Source organism: Corylus avellana, chromosome 4, assembly GCF_965113065.1.
Source record: "Corylus avellana chromosome 4, dhCorAvel1.hap1.2, whole genome shotgun sequence".
Lineage (NCBI taxonomy): Eukaryota > Viridiplantae > Streptophyta > Magnoliopsida > Fagales > Betulaceae > Corylus > Corylus avellana.
In genome coordinates, this window is record NC_142493.1 from 12118703 (window position 1) to 12131150 (window position 12448).

Here is a 12448-nt window from a genome sequence, read left to right on the forward strand (position 1 = left end):
ACAATAAATTAAAAACAAGTTCATATTCTCAACATATTATGGCAATATTTGCAATGGTATTCATTATTGTAAATATACTGATTTTATGTTATCTGGTAATTATTGTATTTCCTTTCTTTTAGTGCCTTATTTAATTATAAATAGAAATTTTATTGTACAATTGAACATACATCAGAAATAAAAATTTCTTCCCGACAACATAGAAAAATATTTTTTATCAAACATACTTTTTCTATTCTCCTCACAAATAATCAGTATTGTTTCAGCATATCTACCTCTTTATCGAAGTTTCACAACAACTCCAAACCTCTTCTAGTTTTTTCTCTCAAAAATAGCTTTTCAAATATAGCAAAATCTATAAACGAGTTGTCAAAATCCTCATAAAAATATCTTTTACACAAGTCCCTTCATTTCTTTCTCTTATTAATTGCCCTCTTTGACACTTGTGGTAACTTCTTAAATCTACTTTACATATATTGAAACTTATAAATAATGTGTTATTGGCATGCAAAAGCATGTCAAACATTCATAGTATAAGTTATATTAAAGTTAGTTTTCCCATTTATATCATAAAATATTTGCTTGAAAATTTTATATTTCTTTCTCTAATTTAACATCTGTGAGAGATTTGTAAGTGGTTTTGTGGTACCTAGCGTTACTCATATAATAATATTCAAAGTAATCATCTAAACGTTAGAGAACTCATAAGAGAACATGCAAACTATATGGCAAGATAGTTATGGTTTTTAGAAGAATCCTTTACTTTTTGTTAAGTGTGGGAAGCAATTTTATGTGATTCCCGATATTGTCAATATTAGTTGCATTTTAAAGTCATCCTTTTAAATGCTGAATAACATATATTTATATATCGTGGTAGGTTCCTCTACTTCTTAAGAAACCGGGACAAATCCTAATGCAGCTACATGCTTCGATACCCACCTTGTGCCAGTTGTTCTTGCACAGATCAATTATGTTGTGCTCAAGGTACTCTCTCTCTCTCCTTCTTTCTCTTTCTCTCTCTCTCTCTCTCTCTCTCTCTCCTGCTCTCTCTGTGTCGCCCTCATATATTTTCCAACTATATTTAACTTATAAACCCCATCCGTGTGAACAAGGAACTTCGAAGAGTTCTTTTTTGGCCAGAATTTAATGTTGTATCTAATGGTGCAAATCATATCCTCAGATAAAGAAGTTCGTACATTATTCAAAAAATGTAAATTATATGATATCATCTATGTTGTTAGATGCAACAACATTAAATCATGACCTTATACTTAAAATTGGGAGAATCCTATTCCGATACGTGGTTGACCATACACCTTTTTGTTCTAGCTTTCCACTGTATATTCTCTTAAATAATCAATTTTTTTTAAAACAAATGAGTGTTTTAAGAATGTGTTTCAAGCTAATTTAAGTGAAAAAACATTTCCTCTTGTGTTTATTTAAATTTGAGTGTACTTTTAAGTGGCATTATTTCAAGAACTAAAAAGGTGAGATAGAGTTGGAATAGATCTTTGGTTTTACATCTTACAAAGAAAGAGAAAATGGAAAGAAAAGATATGGATGGTCAACAAATTAGTTATCGAAATCGCTACCAATTTAGACAGTTAATGTGAGAGAGTCGATATGAGATTTACTTGTCCAAAAACATTTTGGGCCTTAGTCACCAACTCGGGTAGGTGAGTTCTATTTGGACTCTCTCAATTTAGCTCCTAAAATTGCGGCAATTCGAAAAGTTAATTATTGTGAGTCCCAATTTAGAGGAAAAAAAATGTGTTGACATTTGAAAAAGAAAAATGATATATTGAGGAAAACATCTAATCATGCGCGTATTTAGATGTCTTAACTTCCAAATACCAATTTAATTGTCATAAATACTATTTTTTTTCTTCTCATGTCAATCTCTCATCCAACTCCATCCACCCATGCTAAATCTTTTGAGAAAGAAATGAATTAGGGCAGACACTCATGCCTACTTCGTTGCTTAGGGAGATCAATAGCTTAAGGAGTAGACACCCATGTCCTTAAGTTGGCAAACATTAAATATACTGGTATGATTGGTGCATTGGAATATTGTTATCTTAATTAGTCTGATTTGTGGTGGATATCGAATCCCTAATGCTTTCATTTATCTTTATCTCTTTTCATAATATCAATTTCGTGACAATTTTGGTATTTTAAATTTAGAAAATCAATTCTAAGCAAAATCAACAATCCTCGTGAGAATGATCTCGTACTTGCGCCCTATACTATTATTTTGATCTTCTGCACTTGCGAGTTAAAACGTTGCAAATATTATCGATTAATTTAGGTCGTATTTATCATAACAAGTTTTTGGCGCCGTTGCTGGGTATTGTTTGATTTTGTTTAGAATTTTTTTTCCCCTAGTTAATTCTATTTTGTTTGAATTTTATTTTGTGTTAATTTTAATTTTGCTTTCTGTTTTCGTACGTGCAGTCTCGTTTTGCAGCGGTGCGATCGAGCGTACTACTGCAGGGCGTTGAAACTGCCATGTTCTTTTATGTTTTTCTTTATTTAGTTTATGTTTTTCTATTCTGCACGAGTACGATCGAGCACACCTAGCCATGTGCTCGATCGCATTCCTGCCAGTGTGCCTTTGGGCGTATGAGCGCAGCCACACACATCTGCTCGAGTACGATCGAGCGCACTCGGTCAGTACACTTCATGCTAGGGAAAAGTAGTTCCTTTTATTTTTATTTTTATTTTTGTTTTTATTTTTGTTTTGTTATTTATTTTACTTTTTGTTTTAATCATGTTGAGAGACAATACACCTCCGGTGTGAAGACCTATAAAAAATTCATTCAGTCCCTAAATCCTCGACCAGCTATCATGCATTAATTTCCAGCCCATTGTGTAGAGCAGTTACAATTTATCTCTGCAGCTACTCAATACGGGTCCACACTAGAAAGCCACACCTACAAAGGACCCATATTGGCATATTCGAGAATTCTGTGATCTCTGCTGGACTCAAAATGTCCAGGGTTTAACTCCAGAAGGAATCAGGTTAATCCTCTTTCCTTTTTCTTTAAATGATAATGCTAAGATATGGTACAATTATTTGGACACAGGTTCTATTCATAACTGGGATGAGATGGCCACAAAGTTCTTAAAGAAGTTTCCCAACCCAAAAGACAAGGCAATTGAGAAAGGAAATTCTGACTTTCCAACAAAAAGACGGAGACCTTTTCTTCGAGGCATGGGAGCACTTTAATGAGTTACTTCTTAGATGCCCACATCACAATTTATCTCAAGACGATCAGGTATTGGCATTCTATGAAGGTTTAAAAGATCCTAACAAGAGTCTTGTAGATTTAGCTCGTGGTGACATGTTTATGGAGAAAAGCAACGCGGAAGCCATAGAACTCTTTGAGACCTTAAGTGAGAACTCCCAACAATTCCCATCTAAAGGGAGGCAAGGACTCAAAGGAAAAGGCATACATGAAGAGAGCACCAATGGTGGAGTTTAGGCTCGAATGGCTGCCATGGAGAAAAAGCTAGACATACTTGTGAAAGCCATGACTAATCATAACATTTCTCCTGTTCAACAAGTTACACAAGTCGAGGTTTGTGCCATATGTTCCCATATTGACCATACCACTGAGACTTGTCCCATGTCTTCAATTACAGACCAGGAGTCGAAAGAGAATGAGCTTGAAAGTTTCGTGAGCTTGTTCTTAATGGCTCAACAGTAGACAAATGCTCAAACTAGTCAAGCCATTCAAAGATTGGAGGCGCAATCGAGGCAGATGGCCAAAGAGTTGAGCGAAGGAGAGAGGGACGAATTTCCAGCACCTAGTCCAAGAGGTCATGAAAAACTAAAGGCTGTAACAACCCTCAGAAGTGTTCAGAGTGTTGATAGCTAGGTAGAGAATGATGAGACAATAAAAGAATCCCCAGCTCAAATTACAACTTCCAAGGAATATGAAAAAGTTCCCAGTTTCACAAGGCAAGACATTGAGCTAGCCTGTGAGACTAAAACCCTAGAGGAGAAGGAAACTTTTCCAAGTCCGGTGACGGCTGTGGAGGTATCCTATAGTGGTGTTCTTTCTGGAACTTGTTGGTTAGATTTGTTATGGCGGAGGAGCTCGCGAAGTTATGGGGGAAGCTGTCCCTTGACGAGGGTGAATCATTGGAGGTGGCGATTCAACCCCAATAAGTGGAGAATGTGGTATCACGTGGACGAGTTTGCTTGATAGGGAAATTGCTCACAGATCGTTATGTGGGGAAAGAGATCATCAAACGCCAACTGATTAAAGGTTGGCGCCCAATTGGGCATCTCACGTTCAAGGTATTGGGAGAGAACCTGTTTATAGTGGAATTTGAAAAGGAGTGGGATAAAATCAGGGTATTGGAGGGGAGACCATGGATCTTTGAAGGGACCCTGTTTTCGGTTGAAGATTTCGATGGCTTATCATCACCGGCAGAAATAGTATTCGATCAGGCGGTCTTCTGGGTTAGAATGTTTAACCTTCCGTTGGCCTGTATGGGAAAGGAGGTGGGCTATCAAATCGGAGCAACGATGGGAACGGTGGAGGGAGTTGACACTGACGAGGAGGAGTAGGCTGGGGAGAATTCCTACGAGTCAGAATCAAGATTGATGTAACAAAACCTTTAGCCAGAGGCCGAGTCATCAACCTCCTCGGCAAGCAAGTAATCATAGGTTTTCAATATGAGAAACTGCCCAAGTACTGTTTTGACTGTGGGAAAATATGGCATGGACGAGAAGGCTGCACGATAAGAGGAGGGTATCGAGTCAAAGAGACGGAGAAACAGTATGGCCCTTGGCTCAGAGTACCCTCACCAAGACGGAGGAGAGTTTTTTCGCAGCCTTACCACTCAGAACTGTATGAAGAAGATCTGGGGGTGGGTCAAAAATCTACTGGTGGGGGAAGAGGTGGCCGAACCAGTAGCAGTTGGTTTTCCGATGAAGGCCAGTCATCTCCGGCGGAAAAAACAGGCGAAAGGGACTCTCCCGTGAGCCTGGGTATGCAAGCGGCGGCAAACGATAGAATCGTTATGGTTGGGGACAGCAATTATGGCGAGAGAGCAGACAAAGGCGGAAATCAAGAGGATGTTATTGAAGGGATTTCAGGTATTGCGAATAAAAGATCACAGCCAGGTTTGGAAAATTTTAATGCAACTTTTCAAGAATCGCAGGCTACAAAAGGAAGGTTTTTGAATGAGGTGAGGGATGGAAATATACACGGACAAGAAGCAGACTTTAATGAAATAGGCGTGATTGGTGGAGGATTCGGCAAGAAGGAAGGAAAAAACAAAATAAGTGAGGAGAGCATGCCACCTTTGCATGGAGGTGGGACATGTGAAGAAAAACAAACTGAGGTGGAAATCAATGAAGGAGTAATTAAGGGACACTCGGTACAGAAGTGGAAAAGGCTTGCGAGAGCTGGACAAAAATTGCCGCTTGAGGCTTGGCCATCCGAGTGAAATGGGAAAAGGAAACAAATAAAAGATCTGAAAGTTGACATGGTGGAGGAAACGGTGGCTATTAAAAGGAGAATGAAGCAGAAAAGGGCTGGCCAACTTGTATTACGTGATGAGGAGAATGATATTATTATTGGATCGGGAGTGACGGGGTCTGTTTCACAGCCTCGCCGACCGATATGAAAATATTATGTTGGAATTGTCGAGGGCTTGGGGAACCCTGTGACAATTCGGGAACTTTGCCGAAAGGTAAAAGAGAAGTGCCCTGTTTTGGTTTTCCTTATGGAAACCAAACTACGAAAAAATAAAATGGAAATCATTAAACAAAGAATGGAATTCTCGAATATGTTGGTAGTTGACAGTGTTGGAAAAGGTGGAGGATTGGTATTGCTATGGAAGGAGGGGTTGGGAATTGAAATACAAAATTACAGCAATAGACATATCACTGCGACTATTACTCCGATCAATTCAAGTCCATGGTTTTTCACAGGCTTCTATGGCCATCCGGAAACGCACAAAAGAGGGGAGGCATGGAATTTATTGCGTCATTTGAAGACCCTTCACTCGGGCCCGTGGGTATGCGCCGGAGACTTTAACGAAATACTTGATAATTCTGAAAAAGTTGGGGGACGACGAAGGCCCAACTATCTCATGGAGAATTTTAAAACCACTTTGGAATTTTATGGATTAAGTGAAGTAGAGCGTCAGGGCCCGAAATGCACGTGGAATAACGGCAAAACAGGGTGTGACTTTGTGATGGAGAAATTAGACCGGGTGGTTGCTAATGCTGAATGGTGTAGCCGGTTCCCAAACGTAGAAGTCTCCTTGGACGTGGCTATTTTTTCTGACCATCTCCCTATCTCCATAAATCTTGCAGGAAGTATGAGGAGAAGTAAAAGGGGAAGAGGTTTCAAATATGAGGCTACGTGGGGCTGAAAATAAGGCATGCAAAGAAATTATTAAAAAAGTATGGAGGGCCAAAAAGGTGGAGTATGGGACTTGGAAGTCTGTGCACAGGAAAATGAATGAAAGCAAAAGTGGTTTACAAGCGTGGCAACGAGTAAATGGGGATAAAGCGAGACAGCACATACATTCTTTGTCCGAACAACTGATGGCTTGCCAAGAAAGTCACGAAGAGGTGGATTCGGATCTCCTTAATAAACTGAACGTGGAACTAAAAAAGAAACAGAATGAGGAGGACCTTTATTGGCGACAGAGAGCAAAGGAAGACTGGATGAAGTATGGAGACAAAAACACAAGATATTTCCATGCCTGTGCAAACCAAAAGAAAAAAGCCAACTTAATTGCTGAGATAACGGATGAGCAGGGTCAGCGGTGGGAGACGTACGATCAGGTTGGGGAAGCTTTTGTGCTGTATGTTGTGCAAATTTATTTAACTCACAAGTGCACGAATCAATTGTAGTTTAATGGATTGCAAGTGCGAGGTCGATCCCACAGAGAATTGTATTTTTGAAAGAGCAATTTATATCTAAACTAATTAAATCCTAATCTAGTTCCAAAAGGGTTTTTGATTTTTGAGTTTTGAAAATTAAAGGATAAACAAAAACTAAATAAAATAAGTAAATCTAAGGATAAAGGTAAGGTTTGGGAATTCACACTCACCAAATCATAACAACATACTTTATGTTCATCAATATTAATCTGAAGTTCTCACAAATTAAATCATAGATATGTTTTACTATGCTTCAAAGAATTAATCAAAACCATCCCATGTATCCATTCATTGACCAAATCACAAAAGGAATCCAAATTCAATTGAAACACCAGATGTATCCGTAGAACAAATCACAAGGGATATCCAATTTTTATGAGTTAAAAGCCAAGCAATCAATCATATGAAATTATCTCAAATCATCACATGTATCCTGGAATCACAAGAGATATCCAAGAATCACTCCATACAATTGATTAAAAGTAAAACAATTGAAATATAAAACCCAATAAAATCAGAATAATAAAAACTTACATAAAAGTGATGTTGTTCTTCATCGGTGAGGCTTCATCCCCAACCTTAGTTGGGAATTTAACTCCACATAAAAATAAAACCTAAACTAAAGAAAACCTAAACTAAAAAGATAAAAACTGTAGAATTTTGCTCTCTAGGATTGTCTGTCTTTTCTTGAATGCAAAGAAGTCTATTTATAGGCTTAGGGAAGTCCTAGAAGCCCAAGTAAACCTAGATAATTCGGAAGTCTGTCTCCCAGTCAAAATAGAAGTCTGAAATCGGAATAGGATTCGTCCAAATTTGTGTCTCTTAATTGCGGGGCGATTTTGACATAGAAACCGTCCGAATTATGAAAATTCTATTTCACAACAAATTGTAGTATTTTGAGCTGGCTTTCTAATGCCGTTTGAATCACTTCAATCCGATATTTGACCGGAGAGTTATGATCAAAATACTAAGACGTGTGCAGAATCTGAAATTGAATCCGATCCAAAATCTTATCTAATCTGAACTTTAATCTGATTTAACCTTTTCTTGGATTTGGTTAGACTTAACCACATCATCTAGGTCTTCTCAAAGTATGCTTTCGTCCAAACTTCGCATTTTTCCCTTTAAAGCTGTAGTTTTTCTTCAACGACCTACAAAATACTAAAAACACAAAACTAACACAAAATATTAAATAACGACACAACTAAAGAATTAACTAATGTAAATAAAGGGGTCTAAATATGCAATATTTGGCACTTATCACTGTATTTTCAAAATCTTTTCATGACAGGGGGACCTAGAAGCATGGAAAATGTATTGGAGGCAGTTGGCCGAAGGGTGAGCAACATGATGAATGAAATGTTGTGCAAAGAATTCACAGTGGAAGAAGTGGGAATAGCTCTAAATCAAATGGCTTCATTGAAAGCGCCTGGCCCGGATGGTCTTTCAGCTTGTTTTTTCCAAAAAAATTGGACGGCCATTGGTGACGAGGTTAGCCATGCTGTACTCAATATTTTGAATTTTGGATGTATGAATAAAGAGCTAAATTTAACGTATATTGCTTTAATTCCCAAATGTAAAAATCCCACTAGTGTATCTGAATACCGACCCATTAGCTTGTGCAACGTTATTTATAAACTGGTTTCAAAGACCTTGGCTAACAGACTAAAGTTGGTGCTCCCTGAAATTATTTCCCCAAACCAAAGTGCGTTTATTCCGGGTCGGTTAATTTCTGATAATATATTAGCCGCTTATGAGACCCTTCATACCATGCACTCAAGAATGTGGGGCAAGGTGGGTTATATGGCGGTGAAACTGGATATGAGTAAAGCATACGATAGGGTGGAATGGGATTTTTTAGAAGCAGTCATGGACCGGTTGGGTTTTGATAGGTGGTGGATCGAAAGGGTAATGATGTGTGTCAGATCAACTACCTATAAGGTTCTTATTAACGGGACCCCCACGGGGCGGATTATTCCTTCGTGGGGAATCCGACAAGGGGATCCCATTTCACCATATCTTTTTTTGTTGTGTGCAGAGGCTCTCAGCTCATTGTTGAACCGGGCGAATGAAACTGGAGAATTACCCGGAGTCCCAACCTCCAAGAAGGGCCCTCGGTTAAGCCATCTCTTCTTTGCTGACGACAGTCTCTTATTTTGCAAGGCGTCTCCATTGCATTGGAATCGATTGACAAGTATTCTTAAGACATATGAGATGGCGTCGGGGCAGCGATTAAATCAAGCTAAAACGTCAATCTTTTTTAGCCGCAATACTCCCACAGAGGCTCAGACGGAAATTTTATGCCTATCAGAAATCCCAGCCACACAAAGATATGACAAATATCTTGGTTTGTCAGCCCTTGTTGGAAAATCTCGAAAACAAGCATTCAAGAGTATCAAGGATAGAGTTTGGAGGAGGCTTAGCGATTGGAAGTTGAAGTTTCTGTCTCAAGCAGGGAAAGAGATCCTTTTGAAAGCAGTCATTCAAGCAATCCCTACGTATAGCATGAGCATCTTCCTTATTCCGAAAGGGTTATGCGTAGAAATTAATTCTATGATGTAGAAGTTTTGGTGGGGACATCAAGAGAATGAATCACGTATACATTGGGTGAGATGGGGGCATTTGGGACTACCGAAGAACCGGGGTGGATTGGGTTTCAGAGATTTAGTATGTTTCAACAAGGCCCTTCTTGCTAAGCAATGTTGGCGTTTGTTAAAATCACCAGAGAGCCTGACAGCAAAAATTTTAAAGGCAAAATATTTTTCTACATCCTCTTTCATGGAGGCAAAATTGGGCTCAAAACCTTCTTTTGCGTGGAGAAGTATTCATGGGGCGAGGGACATTCTTGAGACCGGATTGATTTGGCGAGTAGGCAATGGACAGTCGATAAAGATATGGGGTGACTCTTGGGTCCCAATTCCATCAACATTTAAAATCCATTCTCCTCCAAAGGTGTTGAATCTAAACAGCAATGTACAAGAACTGATTGATCGGAAAAGGGGAGAGTGGGATTAGGGCCTTTTAAACAGTATCTTTACAGCTGAGGAGGTAGCAGCTATTAACTCTATACAAGTCAGCCCAATGCAGCAACCAGATGTTCTAATTTGGCGGGGTACAAGTTTGGGAACCTTTTCAATTAGAAGTGCTTATCATCTAGCAAAGGAGATGGAGATGAAAAAATGTCCGAAAGGATCTACAAAACGGGAGGACAGCTTGTTGTGGAAACCACTGTGGAAATTAGCCATCCCTAATGCAGCAAAAAACTTTTTCTGGAGAGCCTGCCAGAATATACTGCCAACCAAGGACAATTTACTTAGGCGAAAGGTGGTGAATGAACCATTGTGCCCCATCTGTGAGCAAGAACCGGAGACAGTGCTACATGCTCTATGGGATTGTGAGGGTGCAAGAGATATATGGGGCTGCAGTAAACGGGTACTCCAAAAGATGACTACGGAGGGCGATAACTTCATGCAGATTGCAGAATATATTTTTTCAAAATGTGACTTGGATGTGGTTACTCTGTTTGTATGCTTATCACGCCAGGTTTGGTTTCGACGAAATAAATGGGTTCATGAAGGAATTTTCGTGGACCCCAACGTTATTCTCCAAAAAACGGAAGAGGAAATGCTGACTTTTGCCCAACTACAACAGAAGGACCCAGGCGTTAAGAAAGGCTCTGCTCGACTGAAAAATTGGATGGCCCCTACCCAAGGTTGGCACAAGACGAATTGGGATGTGGCCATTGATAAACTAAATGAAAGGGTCGGGATTGGAGTTGTAATTAGAGATGAGAAAGGGAGAGTGATAGCTGCTATGTCTAAACAGCGAATGGGCATACTGGAGCCAGCAATGGGGGAAGCATATGCCGCCTATCATGCAGCTTGTTTATGCCGGGAAGTGGGAGTCCAAAATCTAATTTTGGAAGGAGACGCGAAACAAATTGTGGATGCGATCAATTTAGATACGGGCACAGGGAGTAGTTTTGGGCATCTAATTGAAGATACTAGACATGTACTACTCGCTATACCAAGATGGAATTGTGTATTTGTTCATCGCGAAATCAATGAGGCGGCTCATAGGATGGCAAGAGCGGCCACCACTGATGTCAGTGATAGGATTTGGAGGGATACCACTTCTCATTGTATTAGTGATATTATTTTGATGGAGCAATTAGCTCTATCTCGATGATTGTTTGTTGGAGTTTTCTACTCCATCTTACGATTTATTATCAATGAAATTCAACAGTTCAGTTTCAAAAAAAAAAAAAAAAATAAAAAATTATTGAATAATTTATGTATGGAAAACTTTTGAAATATAATCAACACAATTAATTACGCTAATTAATGACTAGAGGTAAAAATAAAAAAACGGTTTAGATATTAAAAACATGGACACGTGTCGCAATTCTAAGTACTCTTAAATATTAAAAAATATAGACACGTATCGCAATTTTAAGTACTCTCTATGTCAAAACTCAGCTTTTAATTTAAAATTTAAAGAAAATATTGTTGGTGTGAAAAAAAAGGTTATAATTTCATTTATATTATTTGTTTCCTTATTTGATTCGGACATTAATAATACTTAATTTATTGAATAATTTATGTATGGAAAACTGTTGAAATATAATCAACTAATTAATTACGCTTAAATATTAAAAAACATAGACACGTGTTGCAATTCTAAGAGCCCGTTTGGGAGTGCGATTTCAATAAGTGCGATTTTAAAAATTGCGTTTTTAAAAATTGTGTTTTTAAAATCGCTACTTTTTAAAATCGCACAGGCATTTGGTAAAACATACTAAAAAGTACTTTTTTTATCAATTGAGTGTTTGGATAACATTAGCGTATATTTGCGGTTTCATGACCAAATTACCAATAAGGGTGCGTTTGGGAGTGCGTTTTTAAAAAAATAATCTACGATTTTAAACTAAATCGCAATTTTAGGGTGTTTGAGATTGCGATTTTAAAAACGCAAATTTTAAAATCGCAAAAAATCTGCGATTTTCATAAGCTGATTAGAAGGTGCTTATTTGAAAAAGTGCGAATTTAAAACAAAATCACGATTTCTATTAAAAAGATATTTGGCGCAATAGTTACCTTTTTTAGAACGGGAATGAAAAAAAATACCAAGAATACCCACCTAAAATATATTTAAAACCCTTCCTTTCTCTTTTTTTCTGTCTTGTTCATCCTTATTGGTAATTTGGTTATGAAACCGCAATTATATGCTAATGTTATCCAAACACTCAATTGATAAAAAAGTACTTTTTAGTATGTTTTACCAAACGTTTGTGCGATTTTAAAAAGTAGCGATTTTAAAAACACAATTTTTAAAAACGCAATTTTTAAAATCGCACTTATTGAAATCGCACTCCCAAACGGGCTCTAAGAATGAACAAGACAGAGAGGATGAAGAAAAAAAAAAGAGAAAAGAAGGGTTTTAATATATTTTAGGTGGGTATTCTTGGTATTTTTTTCATTCCCGTTCTAAAAAAGGTAACTATTGCGCCAAATATCTTTTTAGTAGAAATTGTGA

General features: G+C 38.0%; 1 protein-coding gene and 1 non-coding gene across 2 annotated transcripts; one reads left to right on the plus strand and one right to left on the minus strand.

The window, feature by feature from the left end:
* Window positions 1-3154: 3154 nt before the first annotated feature.
* On the minus strand, window positions 3155-3262 carry LOC132180148 (small nucleolar RNA R71). Its single transcript, XR_009440042.2, has one exon. It is a non-coding gene; the product is annotated as a small nucleolar RNA R71 (small nucleolar RNA).
* Window positions 3263-5790: 2528 nt separating this feature from the next.
* On the plus strand, window positions 5791-6396 carry LOC148586323 (uncharacterized). The gene has a single exon (XM_088515564.1). It carries the CDS (start codon window positions 5791-5793, stop codon window positions 6394-6396), a length of 606 nt encoding a protein of 201 aa, XP_088371690.1.
* The last annotated feature ends 6052 nt before the right edge of the window (window positions 6397-12448 follow it).